The 14,370-nt window shown below is 43.9% G+C and overlaps 1 protein-coding gene across 1 annotated transcript in view; it reads left to right on the top strand.

The window, feature by feature from the left end:
• Window positions 1–6,925: 6,925 nt before the first annotated feature.
• pald1a (phosphatase domain containing paladin 1a) overlaps window positions 6,926–14,370 on the top strand; it is a 36,880-nt gene continuing 29,435 nt past the window's right edge. The window contains exons 1-12 of the mRNA XM_079182050.1: window positions 6,926–7,011; window positions 8,645–8,839; window positions 9,034–9,136; window positions 10,491–10,670; window positions 11,154–11,318; window positions 11,409–11,569; window positions 12,174–12,249; window positions 13,089–13,237; window positions 13,376–13,472; window positions 13,638–13,742; window positions 14,041–14,136; window positions 14,226–14,360. Coding sequence (XP_079038176.1) covers window positions 6,950–7,011; window positions 8,645–8,839; window positions 9,034–9,136; window positions 10,491–10,670; window positions 11,154–11,318; window positions 11,409–11,569; window positions 12,174–12,249; window positions 13,089–13,237; window positions 13,376–13,472; window positions 13,638–13,742; window positions 14,041–14,136; window positions 14,226–14,360 — 1,524 coding nt within the window. The 5' untranslated portion in view covers window positions 6,926–6,949. The remainder of the gene's footprint in view (window positions 7,012–8,644; window positions 8,840–9,033; window positions 9,137–10,490; window positions 10,671–11,153; window positions 11,319–11,408; window positions 11,570–12,173; window positions 12,250–13,088; window positions 13,238–13,375; window positions 13,473–13,637; window positions 13,743–14,040; window positions 14,137–14,225; window positions 14,361–14,370) is intronic.

Here is a 14,370-nt window from a genome sequence, read left to right as displayed (position 1 = left end):
GATCTAAAGTTGGGTAAACTCTGACCTCCAGTTGGTAAATAAATCTCAGGCAAACACATGGAGGCGGATCAAGGTAGATGTATGCTTTTATTTTGTTAAAAAAGATGTTTGAGTTATGCACCACATGACTACTTCCTTCTTTTGTGCACCATTTTTAACACGTGCACCTACTTCAACAAGCAATCAATGTATCACTAATAATTAAAGCACATTTTTGTAGCTTCTCACAATACAGGAAACACTATGCACCCAAAACAACAACAACTCCCACACATGGATAACATTAATAGCATTATAGCATTTATTGGCCTGAATGTGTTTTTCATAAATATTGAATCTGGTACTGTAAGGTAAGTAGACCTTTAGTACATTTAGTTCCAAAGGTCAAGCATGAACCTATGTGCTCTAATGTACTTTGTTATGAATAGGCAACAAATAATGTGTTGTTATCGGCTCATGGGCTTAAACAGACGTTTAGCCTGGAACATGTTTTGAATGCAATGCAAACAGCATATAGGCTGCCACTGAATACATTCTGTCAGTGCAAACTAATGCCCACAGGTCACGGCCAATGTTCAGACATGTTCATTCTCCCATCAGGCGTAATGTAAAGTACGAAAAGTCCAAAGCGCAGGAAGACAAAGCACAGCATGCCCTTTGATGCATTGCCGTGCCGGCTGTTGTTTGATTTATCCCCGAGCAGCTGAGGACCAGTCTCCTCTGCTCATATCACTTTACCTCACATCCTGGGGGGGGGGGGGGAAGAGACAGAAACTGGCTCTTGACAACCGAGAGCGCAGATCAAACCGCGACCATCAGCATTAATCAAGAGTGAGAGCATGAATGAATGGACACCTGGATCATAAATGATTGAGCTATTTATTCTAGGCTTATCTTGATAAGAGGAGTAGAACAGCTTTGCTCCTCCCAGGCTTAACTCAAAAAGTTGTTGATTATCTGGTGTGAATGGTTGTTTTGTTATTAACTATTTATGGGTAGTAGGGGAATTGGTTGGGAACAGAAAGAAATCAAAAATGGGGGTCCAGTTCGAGTTAAAATCCAGGGTTGCTTCAAAAAGCGTGAGAAATAGTTGATTTGATCCTTTATTTGTGTCCCATAAAATATTTTGATGTTTGACTGTTTTCATTGCCGGAGTGCAATGGATCATCTTTACCACAAGGTGTCATTTGATCACTGGACTCCAGTGGATATTTAATGCCCCCCCAAATGTGTCTCCTAAAATAAGCTCATTGTCATTTCATCTTCCCAAAGTGTTGGTGGTATATTCAAAACGTGTCCCCATGCAGCAAGGAAATAAAGAACATTTCGCAAGTTATTATTTCATCCATATAATAGTAATTTAACCATCATCCTCATTCTGTGCCTAGCAGCTGAACTTAGGTGAGATAGTTTAGTTTGCTATCTCGGCCTTTCCTGTTGCTGTTAAAAGGCTTTTAGCAAACTGGCTTTTTGGGGGTAAGACAGACTCCAGACCTGAGAAAGGATTCGGGTAAGACAGGTGATATTAGCCGTATGCTCTTTTTTTCCATTTGGGACATTTAGAAAAGAGGAAGTGGAACATCCGTTCCTCCAAATTGTACTGTGCTTTATCGCCATCTAATAAATCAATCGGAAGGAAATGAATGCTTTGGACCTTTATTGTCGCTTTATTTCATTTATATTCAGTATCTTTTAGTGACATCTATTAGACAGCTTCTTGTTTCCGGATATTTGGCTTTGATCTCAATAAACCCCCCCACCCCCCCCATAGAAAAGGAAATCATGTTCCTGATTGCTCACTCACTGGGTTGATTCATTCATGTTCTGCCGTCCGCCAGGCAATGGGGGCGTTTTGTTTCACGTTCATTGTGTTGCGAGAACATCAGAGTCTTGGCCTGCGCTGCTGCAGGAAGGAAGGAACAGGTGTGGCAGCAGTAGATTTTGACATGCATATCTCGAAAAACCACTCACCGCGTTTCCAAATGCGCTTGATTTGGACGTTGTCGTGTGACAAACTGTTGACTGCACACACTTTTGTAAGAAAATACTCTCACAGGCAGTCAGTCAGAGGATACACTTGATGTTGTTGGCTGTTTACTTTTTTTTGGAGTCATAGTTGTAGGTATGTGCTGCTGAATTAGGGATTTCTGTGCAGGTATAATATAACTGGATACTGTTTGCTTTGTTCTTTTTTTATACGGGCCCACATGAGGAAAGAGGACACTTATTGCATGACGAGATGGTCTGACCTGCGGTTTACAACTATAAGAGGTAGAGCACATAGGCCTTTGCAGCTGAACCTCGAGCTTAAATCTAAGTGTTTGCCCAGCTGTAAGCCTGTTTGCCTTCAACATGGCACGTGTTAACCGCTAATGAATGGAGTAATTAGAGCATCGTAGTGAATTAGGCTTACGTGATGTCATCTGTGTGCAGTTGTTACTGATTGTCAGCCTCCTGGCAGGTCTACATTGCATTATGTCAGAGAGGGTTAACCGCTGCAGCTGATTGTAGTACGTTTAATAAGTGACGGTTTAATTTGTGTGTTTGAGACGGTTGTTAAAAGGTCTGCCATGTGTGGGAGGCATTGTGCTGCCAGGAGGCTCCGGTAGTGATTGGATAGCGAACTGGATGATGAGTAAGCCTCTCTGGGTCCGCCTCCACATCCTCTTTACACATCCACATCCACACACACACACACACACACACACACACACACACACACACAGTCACCCGTTGCACACACAAATCCCAGCGTGCGCGAGCAGCCTTGCACCTCCTGCACAGGGGATGCATACAAAAAAGTAACAAAAAAACAACAAGGGAGCATGCCGTCACCCATCTAAACCTCCTCAGGCGGAGAGCTGTGTGTCCCCCCCCCCCCTTCTGCCGTCTCCTGCAGACTGCCCGTCTGGAATCTGTCCTCACTAAAGGACGCGTTCACTGACTCGCTTTATAAGGACGCCTTAATGATGCGAGACCGCCGCCTGCCGTAGTGTGAGTGGGAAGAGACAGATTGCCTCATAGATGAGAGAGAGAGATGCCAGCGAGGATGTCTGACTGAGACTGGTGCCGCTGCCTGCAGTCATTTTGGTTATTTTTCACCCACTATTTTCAGTTTTTTTTATTTATTTTTTTCATTGTGTTCCTCAGAGACTCGAGCACCTCTCGGATGGTGGACTGATCAGCTGAATGTCAGGTACAGTTGTGACACTTCTCTGTGTTATGATACTTGAGTCTATCGGTCGCTATCGTCAGTATGTTTCAAAAAGGAAACGTATGTCGTCGTTTAAATATCACTTCAGATGCTGGGTGTGATTTTTTTCCTACTTGAAATTTAAGACAACACTATACAACCGTGTCAAACAAAAAAAAAATCATCATAATCTAACTTAGAATATAAAAGCTTCTTGGTTTAACGCATTCTTTCATAATACCAGTCCTGTTTGATGTTCACATAGCTGCATGGATTACATTCTTCATGGCATGTGATGCCTAGTCTCTCCTCTGAAGTGTTTATCATCTCTCGTTCCGTTACCAGAGGACCAGCCGCCCGGTTGACAGGATTCTATAGCTTCCCACGGCAACTTCGAAAAAAATGCAGCTGCTAAATCAGATTGTGTTTGCGCACAAACACACACACACACACACGTTTACCACTTCACTCTGTGTGGCGAAACATATTAACAGATTGGTGTAAAATCTGTCCAGGGAGAGGTTCTCTGAGGCAGCGGCTGATAGAAACGCTGTCAGTTAGCCCGGTGGTTGCTGACAGAATGTTGTGGTCAGACGCTGGGGTTACGAAAGAAATGAAAGCCACAGTACTGCAGCCTTAAAATCATAGGGGGGGGGGGGATACAATTGCCATCTTGAAATGAAATAAATTACAGGCAGGGATTTAAAAATAGATTTCCACACTCTTTTTAGCAGCTCGGTGTCAAGCTGTGATGAAAGCAAGAATGTAGAAGGCTAAAGGTCATTCGTGTGATTTATCACATATTCACTGCAGTAGCAGAGTTTGTTTTTGTGTCACTCATGGAGTCCCAGTAGAAGTCTGTTGTTTTCCTGTCAGTTTGTGCACCCAGTCTGTTAATCCGGACTATCTGTCTTGCACTGCAAAAGCTATTTGGGGCTAGTTTCATCAGATTTGGAAGTTGAGTCCATGAACGATGCATCACGTGGCTTCCTTTTTCCCCACCGTATTTTTCCGTGAACCGACTGTCGTTGGGTGATTTATTTAGGCCAAAAACAAAAGAGTTGACACAAATTCACAATGAGATCTTTGGAGCGGTTGAAGGAAAACAGAAAAGATTTTCTGCAGAGGAAGCACTGAGCTCATTTCCGCGCATGCTCTGATATTTTAGGTCAGGAACTAGCAATGTCCTGTGGAATCACGGCTGTATGCAACCCTTAACCTCGTTGGTGAAATATGTGCGCAGCTGCAGGGAGGATGTTTCAGAGAGTACAACTAAGCATTTCCTGTCAAGGTGTGCTTACACTTCCTTGGCCTGGGGGGGGTGGGGGGCTGTGACTGGGTTGTATTGAATGGTGGTTTGGTGGTCTAGTATCCTGTGATGAGTGAGAGACTGTGGGACATTGTGTCATTGTTATGAATGAGACAAGGATTGGATTACACCAAACCTTTTTAATTGGCATACATTAGATTAGGTTCTTGAGCAATGCTGGACGAGTCTTTTGCACATTCCTGCATATGTTGTCATCAGACATCCGAAGCAACATAAATTGGCGTTTCATATGTTGTATTCATAGTTTTTTTTGGGGGGGGAGTTTTGTGCAGCCAGCAGGCTTTCAGACTTTAACATTGGCAGACTGGGCGAGTGGCCTCCGGGGAGACCAGAAATGCTGAGGATCCTTGAACAAGATGAGCAATGTTGCCAAGTAAGCACGTTGCATTGAACTTATTGGCTCTTGCTGCCGTGGCTCTCTTCTCCAATCTCGATATGGGAGGTTGTGCTAAAAGATCTCTTAAACGTTAAAAAGTGATACCCATCTCCCTTGAACCCCTTGCATCTCTTGTGAATGAAGAGTGCTCTGCATCCTTCCTCGGGGCCACCAGCAGATGCATCCTGCAGCTGCACGATCCTTCCTGTCTGCACTCAGGCCCTTTTGTCTGAAGACGTTGCTACAGCAAAGTTGGTGCACCGGCTGAATTTAAATGTGCCAGCCCTGAATGGAGCAATGCTGGTAGGCTGGCAGGAGGCACCATGGTCCTTCTTCTTTCTTTGTGAATTTAAATATTACTGCCTTTGGCTAACTTCGACCTGCTGTTCACGGCCTGGCTGGCAAAACAAACCCCCACATCATCTTGTTTTTGTTTAGTCATTTACTTTTTTTTTGCGTCGGGAAATTCCAAGTTTGTCGTTTTATTGGCTTCACAAGCAGCGCAACACTCTACTCTGGTTGACATGTGGGATAAACAGCCTCTCTGATGTGGATCTCCAGGAGGATGTTTATGACTGAGGGCTATTTCTACTCAGGCCTCCGCCCATGCTGCCCGCCCGCCTGCTAGACCAGGCCTGCCCATGCTGAAATCAGTGTGGCTGACAAGCTTGTTTCAAGCAAGAACTTCCGTATCAAAGTGTGTGTGCGACATGGTCTCGCAGCAGAGAGGAGGGTTTTCAATGTACCAGTTTCAGTGAGCAAGCGACTGCGTGTGCTGCAGCATTAACCATGTCACGTTTCCTTTTGGAGGCCTGTTAAATCAAAGCTTCTGACAGTTAGCCTCATTCAACACACCATTTTACAAATACAAACACCACATTGGATGATATATAGGAAGTTTTAGTCTGGACGAGGACAATGGGAGAATCTGTTGTCGGGAGTGTTTTACAGCCTTCGACTGAGCCACATAGGAACATGCACATTATCATGCATGACTGTGGTGGAGGGTAAAGGAAACCTACTGATTAAATGTCCTTAAAGTGACAGAGATTGAAAAGAGTTTGCTGTGTAAATGCCCTTTACTGCTAGGAATGCACAAACTGTAAGCTCTGTTTTCAGTTGAAATAGGAAGTCACAGAGACACGGAAGACATCTTATATCTATCATGTTTAATATTTCAACTAAACATGACAGTAACACGACAACTGATTCTTTTTATTGCTATTAATTCAAGTCAGTTTTATGGAGTAGCTTAAAATCACAAATGTTCCTCAAAGGGATTCACAATCAAACATGCAACACCCTCTATCGTTAGACTCTTTGTTCGGATAAGGAAAACCCCCAAAATACTATTTTAATTGGGAGCATGTGAAACCTCAGGAAGAGAAACAGAGGGATCCATCTTCCAGAACCAGTTATGCCCTCTTCTATTGCAGTGATTCAATGGCACCCGGCCAGACGGTTAGCACCAACAAAAGAGTTCTTACAGATCAAGGTGTCGTCTTCAAAACCTAAAATATGAAATTCACAGGTTTATAAAACACAGAAAAGCAGTATGTCCTCTCATTTGACAAGCTGTAAACCGCGTTTGGCATTTTTGCTCGATAAAAGAGACCTTTTCTGTCGGCCGATCAAAAGAGTTGTCACTCCAGCGCGTTCCTTTTGTACTTTTCGTTGCTCGCTATACAGTACAACAGTCAAATCCTGCCTCGTCTTTGTGCACAGCCTGTCCCTGTGGAAGGGAGCTGAACTTGAGCCATCTGGCTGCCAGATGTGCCACTACTTCCTTTGGTCCCCTCCGTGGAGACTTGAGTCTCTTGCATGAATCTACTCCCCAACATCATATAGGTGGTAGGACGAGGACGAGGAGGACGCTGTCTGAAAGCTGGATCTCCTGAAGTTTCTTTGCTCAGTGCCAAGCGACGGGGGCACTTTGAGCTCCCACGAGGGGTGTTTCCCACCGACTGGGGGTGGGCAGAGGGGGTTTCAAAAGAGAAAGATTCCTTTTTGGATGTGATGCCAAGTTCTCACACTCCTTTCCTCACTAACCATGGCGGAGAACAAGCAGCAAAGAAAAGGATCTGGAAGTGCAGATCGATCCTCATCTCACACGTAAGATGTCAAGTTTTAGTGGATTGCTGCAATGTTTTTTTTGTTGTTTTTTTCTTGTGGTAGTCGCAAAATCGTGGCAACAGAGATGTTTTGGGGATGTGGTGAGGATTCAAATAGATTTGGGCAGCTGGAGCACCGTAATCTTAAAAAGAACCGCTTCCTTTTATGGAACTTGGTGAGAGATTCAAGCTCTTGTTACTCTGCAGTTATTATTCAGGTCAAGCTGTAAAAACATTTTAGTCTTTGCTCCTTTTTTCTTTTTTTTCAACCGTGCCAGACAACAAGCAAATCAATATGTTGTTGTCTCCTCCGTTGTGCTTGTGAGAGGAGATTTTCCTTACCAAATGAAAAGGTCTGTGAGTTCAAGGGTGACCTGCGTGCCCACTCAGCTCCAGATGACCACTGAGCCTCTCTGCACAGTGAGAGTCCACTCTGTTCAAAGCTGGAGATCACACACGCCGTATCAAGTCGATTTTGATGTTGGATTGATTCTGAACTTTTGGGCTACACTCCAGTGTTACAGTGTGTTTATTTATGAGTTTAAAAACAGTGGGTTTCTGTGGATTCCTTAAGGGTTAATGTGCATTTATGCGTGTCTTCCTCTGTGTGCTCTGCTGCTGTAGGTTCCTGACCAGCTACATGTTATAAGTGATGTTGAGGAGCAGTGTTACTCCTGACTGCTGGCTTGTCAGAAGACTCGTTTGTGTATCTGCAGAGCTCCCTGAGAAGCTCACTGTTTATTCAGAAGGGAGGGCGTCTGCTTGAAGTCTGTGGCCGGGATAGCGTGGGCGTCTGAGCGCTCAGTGTCGAGCTATATGGTTAAAATACTAATACTGTCACAGGCGACTCCGTGCCACCGTGATTGAATCGCAGAGATACAAAAAGAATGTTTGTAATTTGAAAAAGTGGGATTTCATGCAGTCAAATCTTTGCATGTTCTATCTCTCTCAAAAGACTCACAAAACTGCTTTTGTTAAAAAAAACATTTATTGCATGATTAACATTTAGGATGTATTTTATCACACAGCCTAGACTGACTCTTTATAGGATACAAAGGCATCAAACGGGTCCATTTCTTTTGTCAGTTACTGTTTTTTTTATTTCCAAGAACGTATGAGCTCATCTCTGGTGAACACAAGATTTAAAGTGGTGCCTCTGTGTGATTCTGTGTGGGGACACTTTTATAGATCTGTCGACTAAATCAACAAATCGATTAGTCAACAAAATGATACGAGTGTTAGTCGACTAAGAATTTCCTTGGTCGAGGACAGCCCCAGGGGAGATATGCTCATTTACCTCTTGCTGAGACTTGGATGAGAAGATTGATACCACTCATGTCTGTACGCTAAATATGAGGCTTACAGCGGTCAGTTAGCTTAGCTTAGCACAGAGACTGCAAACCGAGGAGAAGCGCTATCATGGCTCTCTCAGAATATAAAGAAAAATCTGCCTACAGCTCACTAATTAATACCTGATATTTTGTTTTGTTTAATTTCACAATTTAAATATGTCTGTAAGCGTCGTCACTCCCCAAATACACCGTATGTTTTTGCCGCCGTTTACGGGATTCTATGTATGTGTGTGCGAGTGTGTTTGCTTCCTGTTTCTGAGTACGCTGCGATGTGATTCACAGCTGCTTGTGGAGCATGGGTACAACTGCCAGTGCCGCGCCACAGCCTGTTTCCGTAGCGTCGCCACTTGAGAGTGTTCATGGCAACGGGATGGCCGACAGCAGGCAGTCTCTCAGCACGAGCCCCTTTCAGACGGTCAACATCCACAACAAGGCCAAGTCCATCATCACCAACAAAGTCGCACCTGTCGTCATCACGTAAGTCCCTCCTTGAATCCGCGTTCTCACAATTGGTTGTTAATCCTCTTTGATCCCCGTGGTGCCATTCCCCCCCCACAGCCGAAGTGTTTGCCCCCGTTATCATCTCATTTGTCAATTCAGGCCTGGTAAATAGTGGCTGATAATTAAATGGACCTCTCTTCACCACCCAGACCTGTGTTCTGTTTTTAAAGGTATAACTGCAGACAGGAATTTCAGATTCACGATGAGATCCTCAAGAGCAACTACAAAGTGGGTCGGATATCAGACGCTATGCCGGAGCACTACCTGGTGCAGGTGAGGACGAACCGCACCGCTCCGTGTCTGCTCTTTTCACATTCACATGTCCAAATCGGAGCGTGGCATGGGAACATTGTCATGCGCCGTTTCATGGTCCGGGGGCAGCCATTGATACAGGAATGTTGTCACCCTGCTATCAGGGCTTTGATCTGCTCTGTCACCTCTGCTGCATCTGTTCAGGCATGCAGTGTTTTGTCGGGGTTAACCCACGGCCTCTGTTTACGTGTGTAGTTGCAGTTTCACCCGCAGTAAGATCTCGTCCAACTCTGTTTTGGCCTCCCATCCACACTAAGCAGATGTTTCAATCACAACCGAAAAAACAGGGCTTTTCAAAAACACTTTCCAGAGTTTCCAGATGATCTCCAGAACAATTAAACAAGTCCGCTCACTCTAGTGAAATGTTACGATCACACAAAACAGATGTCAGCAGGGCTTTAATAGCATTTGATCAAATCTGAACCCAGGACTACTCGATCCATTTCAAAGCCCGGATCAAATCTTTTTAGGTAGTTTGTTTGGTGGGGAATGAAGACATATTTGTTAAAAATATGCTCTGTCTGTGGGGACTGCTCTGGGACATTCATTAACCCTGTCCTGACTCGTCCAAAAACAGTTTGCTCCTCACTGGAGATGCAGAAGTAAAAACAGCACAGTTATTATGGCTGCAACTAACGGTCATTTTCATTGTTGATTAATCTGTTGATTATTTTCTCGATTGATCGATTAGACCTTTGGACTATAGAATGTCCCTCAAATGTCTTGTTTTGTCCTCAACTCAAAGATTTTCATTTTCATTTTATCGAGGAGTAAAGAAACCAAAAAATAATCACATTTAAGAAGCTGGAATCAGAATTTTTCTTTTTCATAAATTACCACTCAGATTAATTAATTGATTATAAACATAGTTGTGGAGTAATTTAATAGTTGACAACTAATCGATTAATTGTTGCAGCTGTGGTGGAAATAATATATAATTGAAGTCAGTCACATGCTGGAAAATGATTTTGACATACTCGGCTCTATAAAAACACGTTCTCAGTAATCTTTGAGAGATCATGACGACAGAGCAGAGATTTAACTTGTTGAGACAACAGAGTAACCAGACTGTGTCAGTTTTGTTATTTATCAACAGAAAGAGGAAGAAGAGGATTTTAGCCATTTTGTGATTGTTTTGATGTTTCAATGTGGTCGAAGTACTAAGAATTAAAAAGCTTAAAATGCCAGCGAAGATGCAAGTAAATATGTAAAACACTTAAATTTACAAATGCTACTTAGTGCATGCTCGAGTGAAAGCTGGAGAAATGTTGTGTTTGGGGTCCTGCTCTGAGGTGACATTTGCTCTGCTTTCCAGGGGGAGTACTTCATGGTCCAGGATGTGTACAGCAAGGCAGACGTGCTCAATACCACGGGCAGCTATGGAGCACCCAACTTCCGCCAAGTCAGGGGCTCCTACCCGCTGTATGGGATGGGTCAGCCGAGTCTGAATGGCTTCAAACATGTTCTTCAGAGGCTCCAGGCACAAGGACACGAGGTCACTGGTGTTTCCTTTTTTCTATACACATTTATACAGGCAGAACACACACACACACACACACACACACACACACACACACACACACACAGACATGAATGTTGACTGATAGATTCGATGCTCTTAATTCTCCCGAGTTGGTGTCTGTGCAGCTCTGCCTGGCCTTACTACCCATGTTGTCAGTAAATATTTGAAGAGTCAAGTGCTCAGTGGAGGCTGTGGCTGACTTGTAGAACTGAGCAAACAGAAAGTTGCGGTCACGTGTACCAGTGGAAAATGAATCTCTCTGCTTACAGCAGCTAAAAACTGACCGTAATTGAAATTAAATTGGCAAAATTATACGTCGGGCTTCTCTGAAATCCTTACTCATGTGCCGCATGTCATACGACATCAACGATTGTTTCCAGTTGCTCTTGGAAGCAACAGCTTCTTTCTTTAAAAAGCTATTATTTGATGCCTATTGCCTTGTGCTTTTGGAAACAGGAGGTGATATTCTTCTGTGTAAGAGAGGAGCCGGTGGTTTTCCTGCACAAGGACGGCAACTTTGTGCCGTACACACCGAGGAGGAAGGAAAACCTCCACGAAAACCTTCATGGCCTTGAAAAGGAGGCGCTGGTGGAGAGGCTGGAGCTCACTATCAGGAAGGAGGTGACGAACACACACTTACTCAGCATCCACATTTTGAGTTGTTTAGGCACGAGCAGTATTGAAACACCCCCCCTCTCCCTTCCTCCGCAGCTCCATGACTTTGCGAAACTCAACGAAAACATCTTCTATGTCTACAACGACATCGAGCACTTTAAAGACGAGCCGCAGAAGATCTTCATCACGTGTGAGGAGGACATCCATGTGACTGAAGAGGTCTATAAGAGGCCCGTGTTCACCATGCCGGCCTACAGGTTGTTTACATTGTGCCTTTATTAGCCTCTCAGCTCTCACTGTAGTTTAGATAGAGCAAAGTGCTGTAGAATATGCAGGGCAGGTTATAAATAAGTGGCGTTTGTTTGTGCAAAGGCTGGTTGCCCTGCTTTTGTCGAAAGAAAAGGGGGGGGGGGGGGGGGGAGCATAAAAACGAAAAGATTGCAGCATCCTGTTTGCAATCAGATCAGCGGCATCAGCTTTATCAAGATGTCACGAGCTGCTTACAACATTTCCAGCACAAGAGAATATATTGCTCCCCGAGGAGAGCGTCTTTGACTCTCGTGAAGTTCTGTATTCTAAAGAAAGCAGCGGGATGATTTATTATAAATAGTTTCATTTGCAGGTGGTGTATTTTTAAGGGGACGTTAACGATCCCACGATTTTGATCCCTCCCATCATTCCTTGTGGATTGTCGGAGGAGGCGAACTCGTGTGAGATCAGTAAACACAAAATGAGGGGGCTGTGCAGTCTTACTTCAGGTCACATGTGCATGTGCAGTGTGTTATGATGACCCACATAACGGCAATATTGACACAACACAGGCGGAGGTTCAACTCCCGCTAACAATCTGTTATATTGCAGGTACTACAGATTACCACTACCCATGGAGGGAGCGCCATTGGAGGAAGATTTTGACGCATTTGTTAGCATACTCAGGGTAAGATACCAAAAAAAAAACGTTAATCACGATACACTAGCTGGATAGACCTTTTCGGTTGTGCTTCTCTTGATGGGATCTTGTTTTGATGTGCCGTTAAAGTTATTAATGGCTGGAATTTTGGAGAGCATCTGGACTTTCTCACTGAGGTAGCAAAAAGGTCACCGCATCTTTTTTTAATCCACGTGTAGCCTCTTGAATCTGTCCTGTACGTGCTGTTAATCACTGACAAGTGTGATAGTTCTATAATAAATGGCTGAAAACCGGCGGTTTTTCACTCACTTAATGTCCGCTCTTTGGTCATCTGCTCTGTCTGGTTTCCGTCCTGCCCCTCACTCACATAGGATGTTCTTTTCGTCTTGTTTTGCCCTTTTTTGGACCGACTTGCGGCAGCTGGGCCAATTCCCTGTGGTTGGAAAGCGTCTTCCACTCTTTCTTTTTGTCGTTTTCACTTGTCTCACATTTTCTTTTTGAAAGATGTAATGGCAACCCTCCATATTTTCCACTGCAATTATAGCATCCAGGATGTTGCCTCGCTTCCCGTTTCTGTGCTTTAAACAGACTTTTGAACCACACTTTCCTAATCTCAACTAAAATATTTCCAAAATGACATTAGGAACCAGTTTGTGTTGATTTTGTTGCTGATTTGCAGGTGAAAAGACATTTAGACCTCAAAATTAGATGCTTTCAATGTCTCTGTGTGGCAGGTAATACGTAACCATGTTGTTCTAGAAACTTTAATCTTTCAAAGTTTTAACCTCCCTAACCACCTTAATGATGTAAGGCAGTGTATCTCTGTTAGGTCTTTTACAGTCTCCGTTATGTGCTCTGTTTTCCAGGAGAGCCCCAGCTTGTCTCTGGGCCACGATGCGTCCCGGCCGCTGCCCGCTCTGCTCTTCAACTGCCAGGTGGGCGTCGGCCGCACCAACTTAGCCATGATCCTGGGCACGCTGGTCATGAATCGCCTGAGGGGTGATTCACAACCACAGTAAGAATTCAAAATGCATCTGGAAAAAACGGAGAATGACGAGACATACAACTTGAGCACATACAGTATAATGAGGCATCTTTGAATTTGGAGCTTTTTTTGATGCCGGGAAAGATTGGACTTCACCTTGTTTTGCAGAGTTGAGGAGGCAGCAGCTTCAGAGCCCAAACCACTGTTCCAGGTCATCCAGTCTCTGATCAACAAGCTGCCGAATGGACAGCAGGTTATGGAAGAGGTAAAGCCGATACAAACTACACCAACACCAAGTATTATTATACGTCAACGATTTCAGGAGGGGGGTCTTTAATTTATGTTGTTTGCATCAATGTCTTAAAAGGTCAAAGTATGATTTTATTTTTCCTTTTTAAAAAATGCATCTCAAAATTGTTTTATCTGACAGGTTGACCAGGCTATCACCCTTTGTTCAGAAATGCACAACATAAAAGAAGCAATATACGAGAACAAGAGTAAGCTGGAAGGGATCGGAGAAGATTATCAAATTCAGGTTAGTGTGTTTGTTTTTTAGCTGTGATCTCGCAGCGCTGACAGCAACCAGAAATGTATCTTCAACGGCCTCGTGCCTTAGATGACACGTGATTGTCAACTGCCTGTGCTGCTCAATTTATATGCTGCTAAATATACAAGAAGGAGGCAGAAATCAAAGGATGATGATGATGATGCATGAAAAGTCCTCATCAATCTGGGCCCTTGAGCTGATGACTTGAGAGAGTGACATTTCTTTTGTATAAGTTGTCTTTCAGGAAAATTACTGGGATCTTAAATGCTTTTTGTTTGTTTCTCAGGGAAGCAGCACCAAAGACTACTTTCTCAGCAGAACCATGCAGAGCTTGGAGCGCTACTTCTACTTGATTGTATTTAATGCATACCTTCATGAACAGGTACATTATTCTTTTTTTGTGTGTGAATATCTTTATTGATATATACGTAAAAAAATTAATCCGAGTTAACTATGTGTTGCATTTCGCAGTATCCTCTTGCCTTTGTGTCCAACTTCAGCCAGTGGATGTGCTGCCACACTTGGCTGTACCGGTTACTGGCCTGCATGGACCTATCGGAGCTCTCGGCTCCGGCCGAGCTGGTCACCAGAGGGGCCCGCGTCCTGGTGAGGAAAT

This window comes from Pholis gunnellus (assembly GCF_910591455.1).
Source record: "Pholis gunnellus genome assembly, chromosome: 21".
NCBI classification, from domain to species: Eukaryota; Metazoa; Chordata; class Actinopteri; order Perciformes; family Pholidae; genus Pholis; species Pholis gunnellus.
This window is presented reverse-complemented; position numbering and strand designations above follow the sequence as displayed.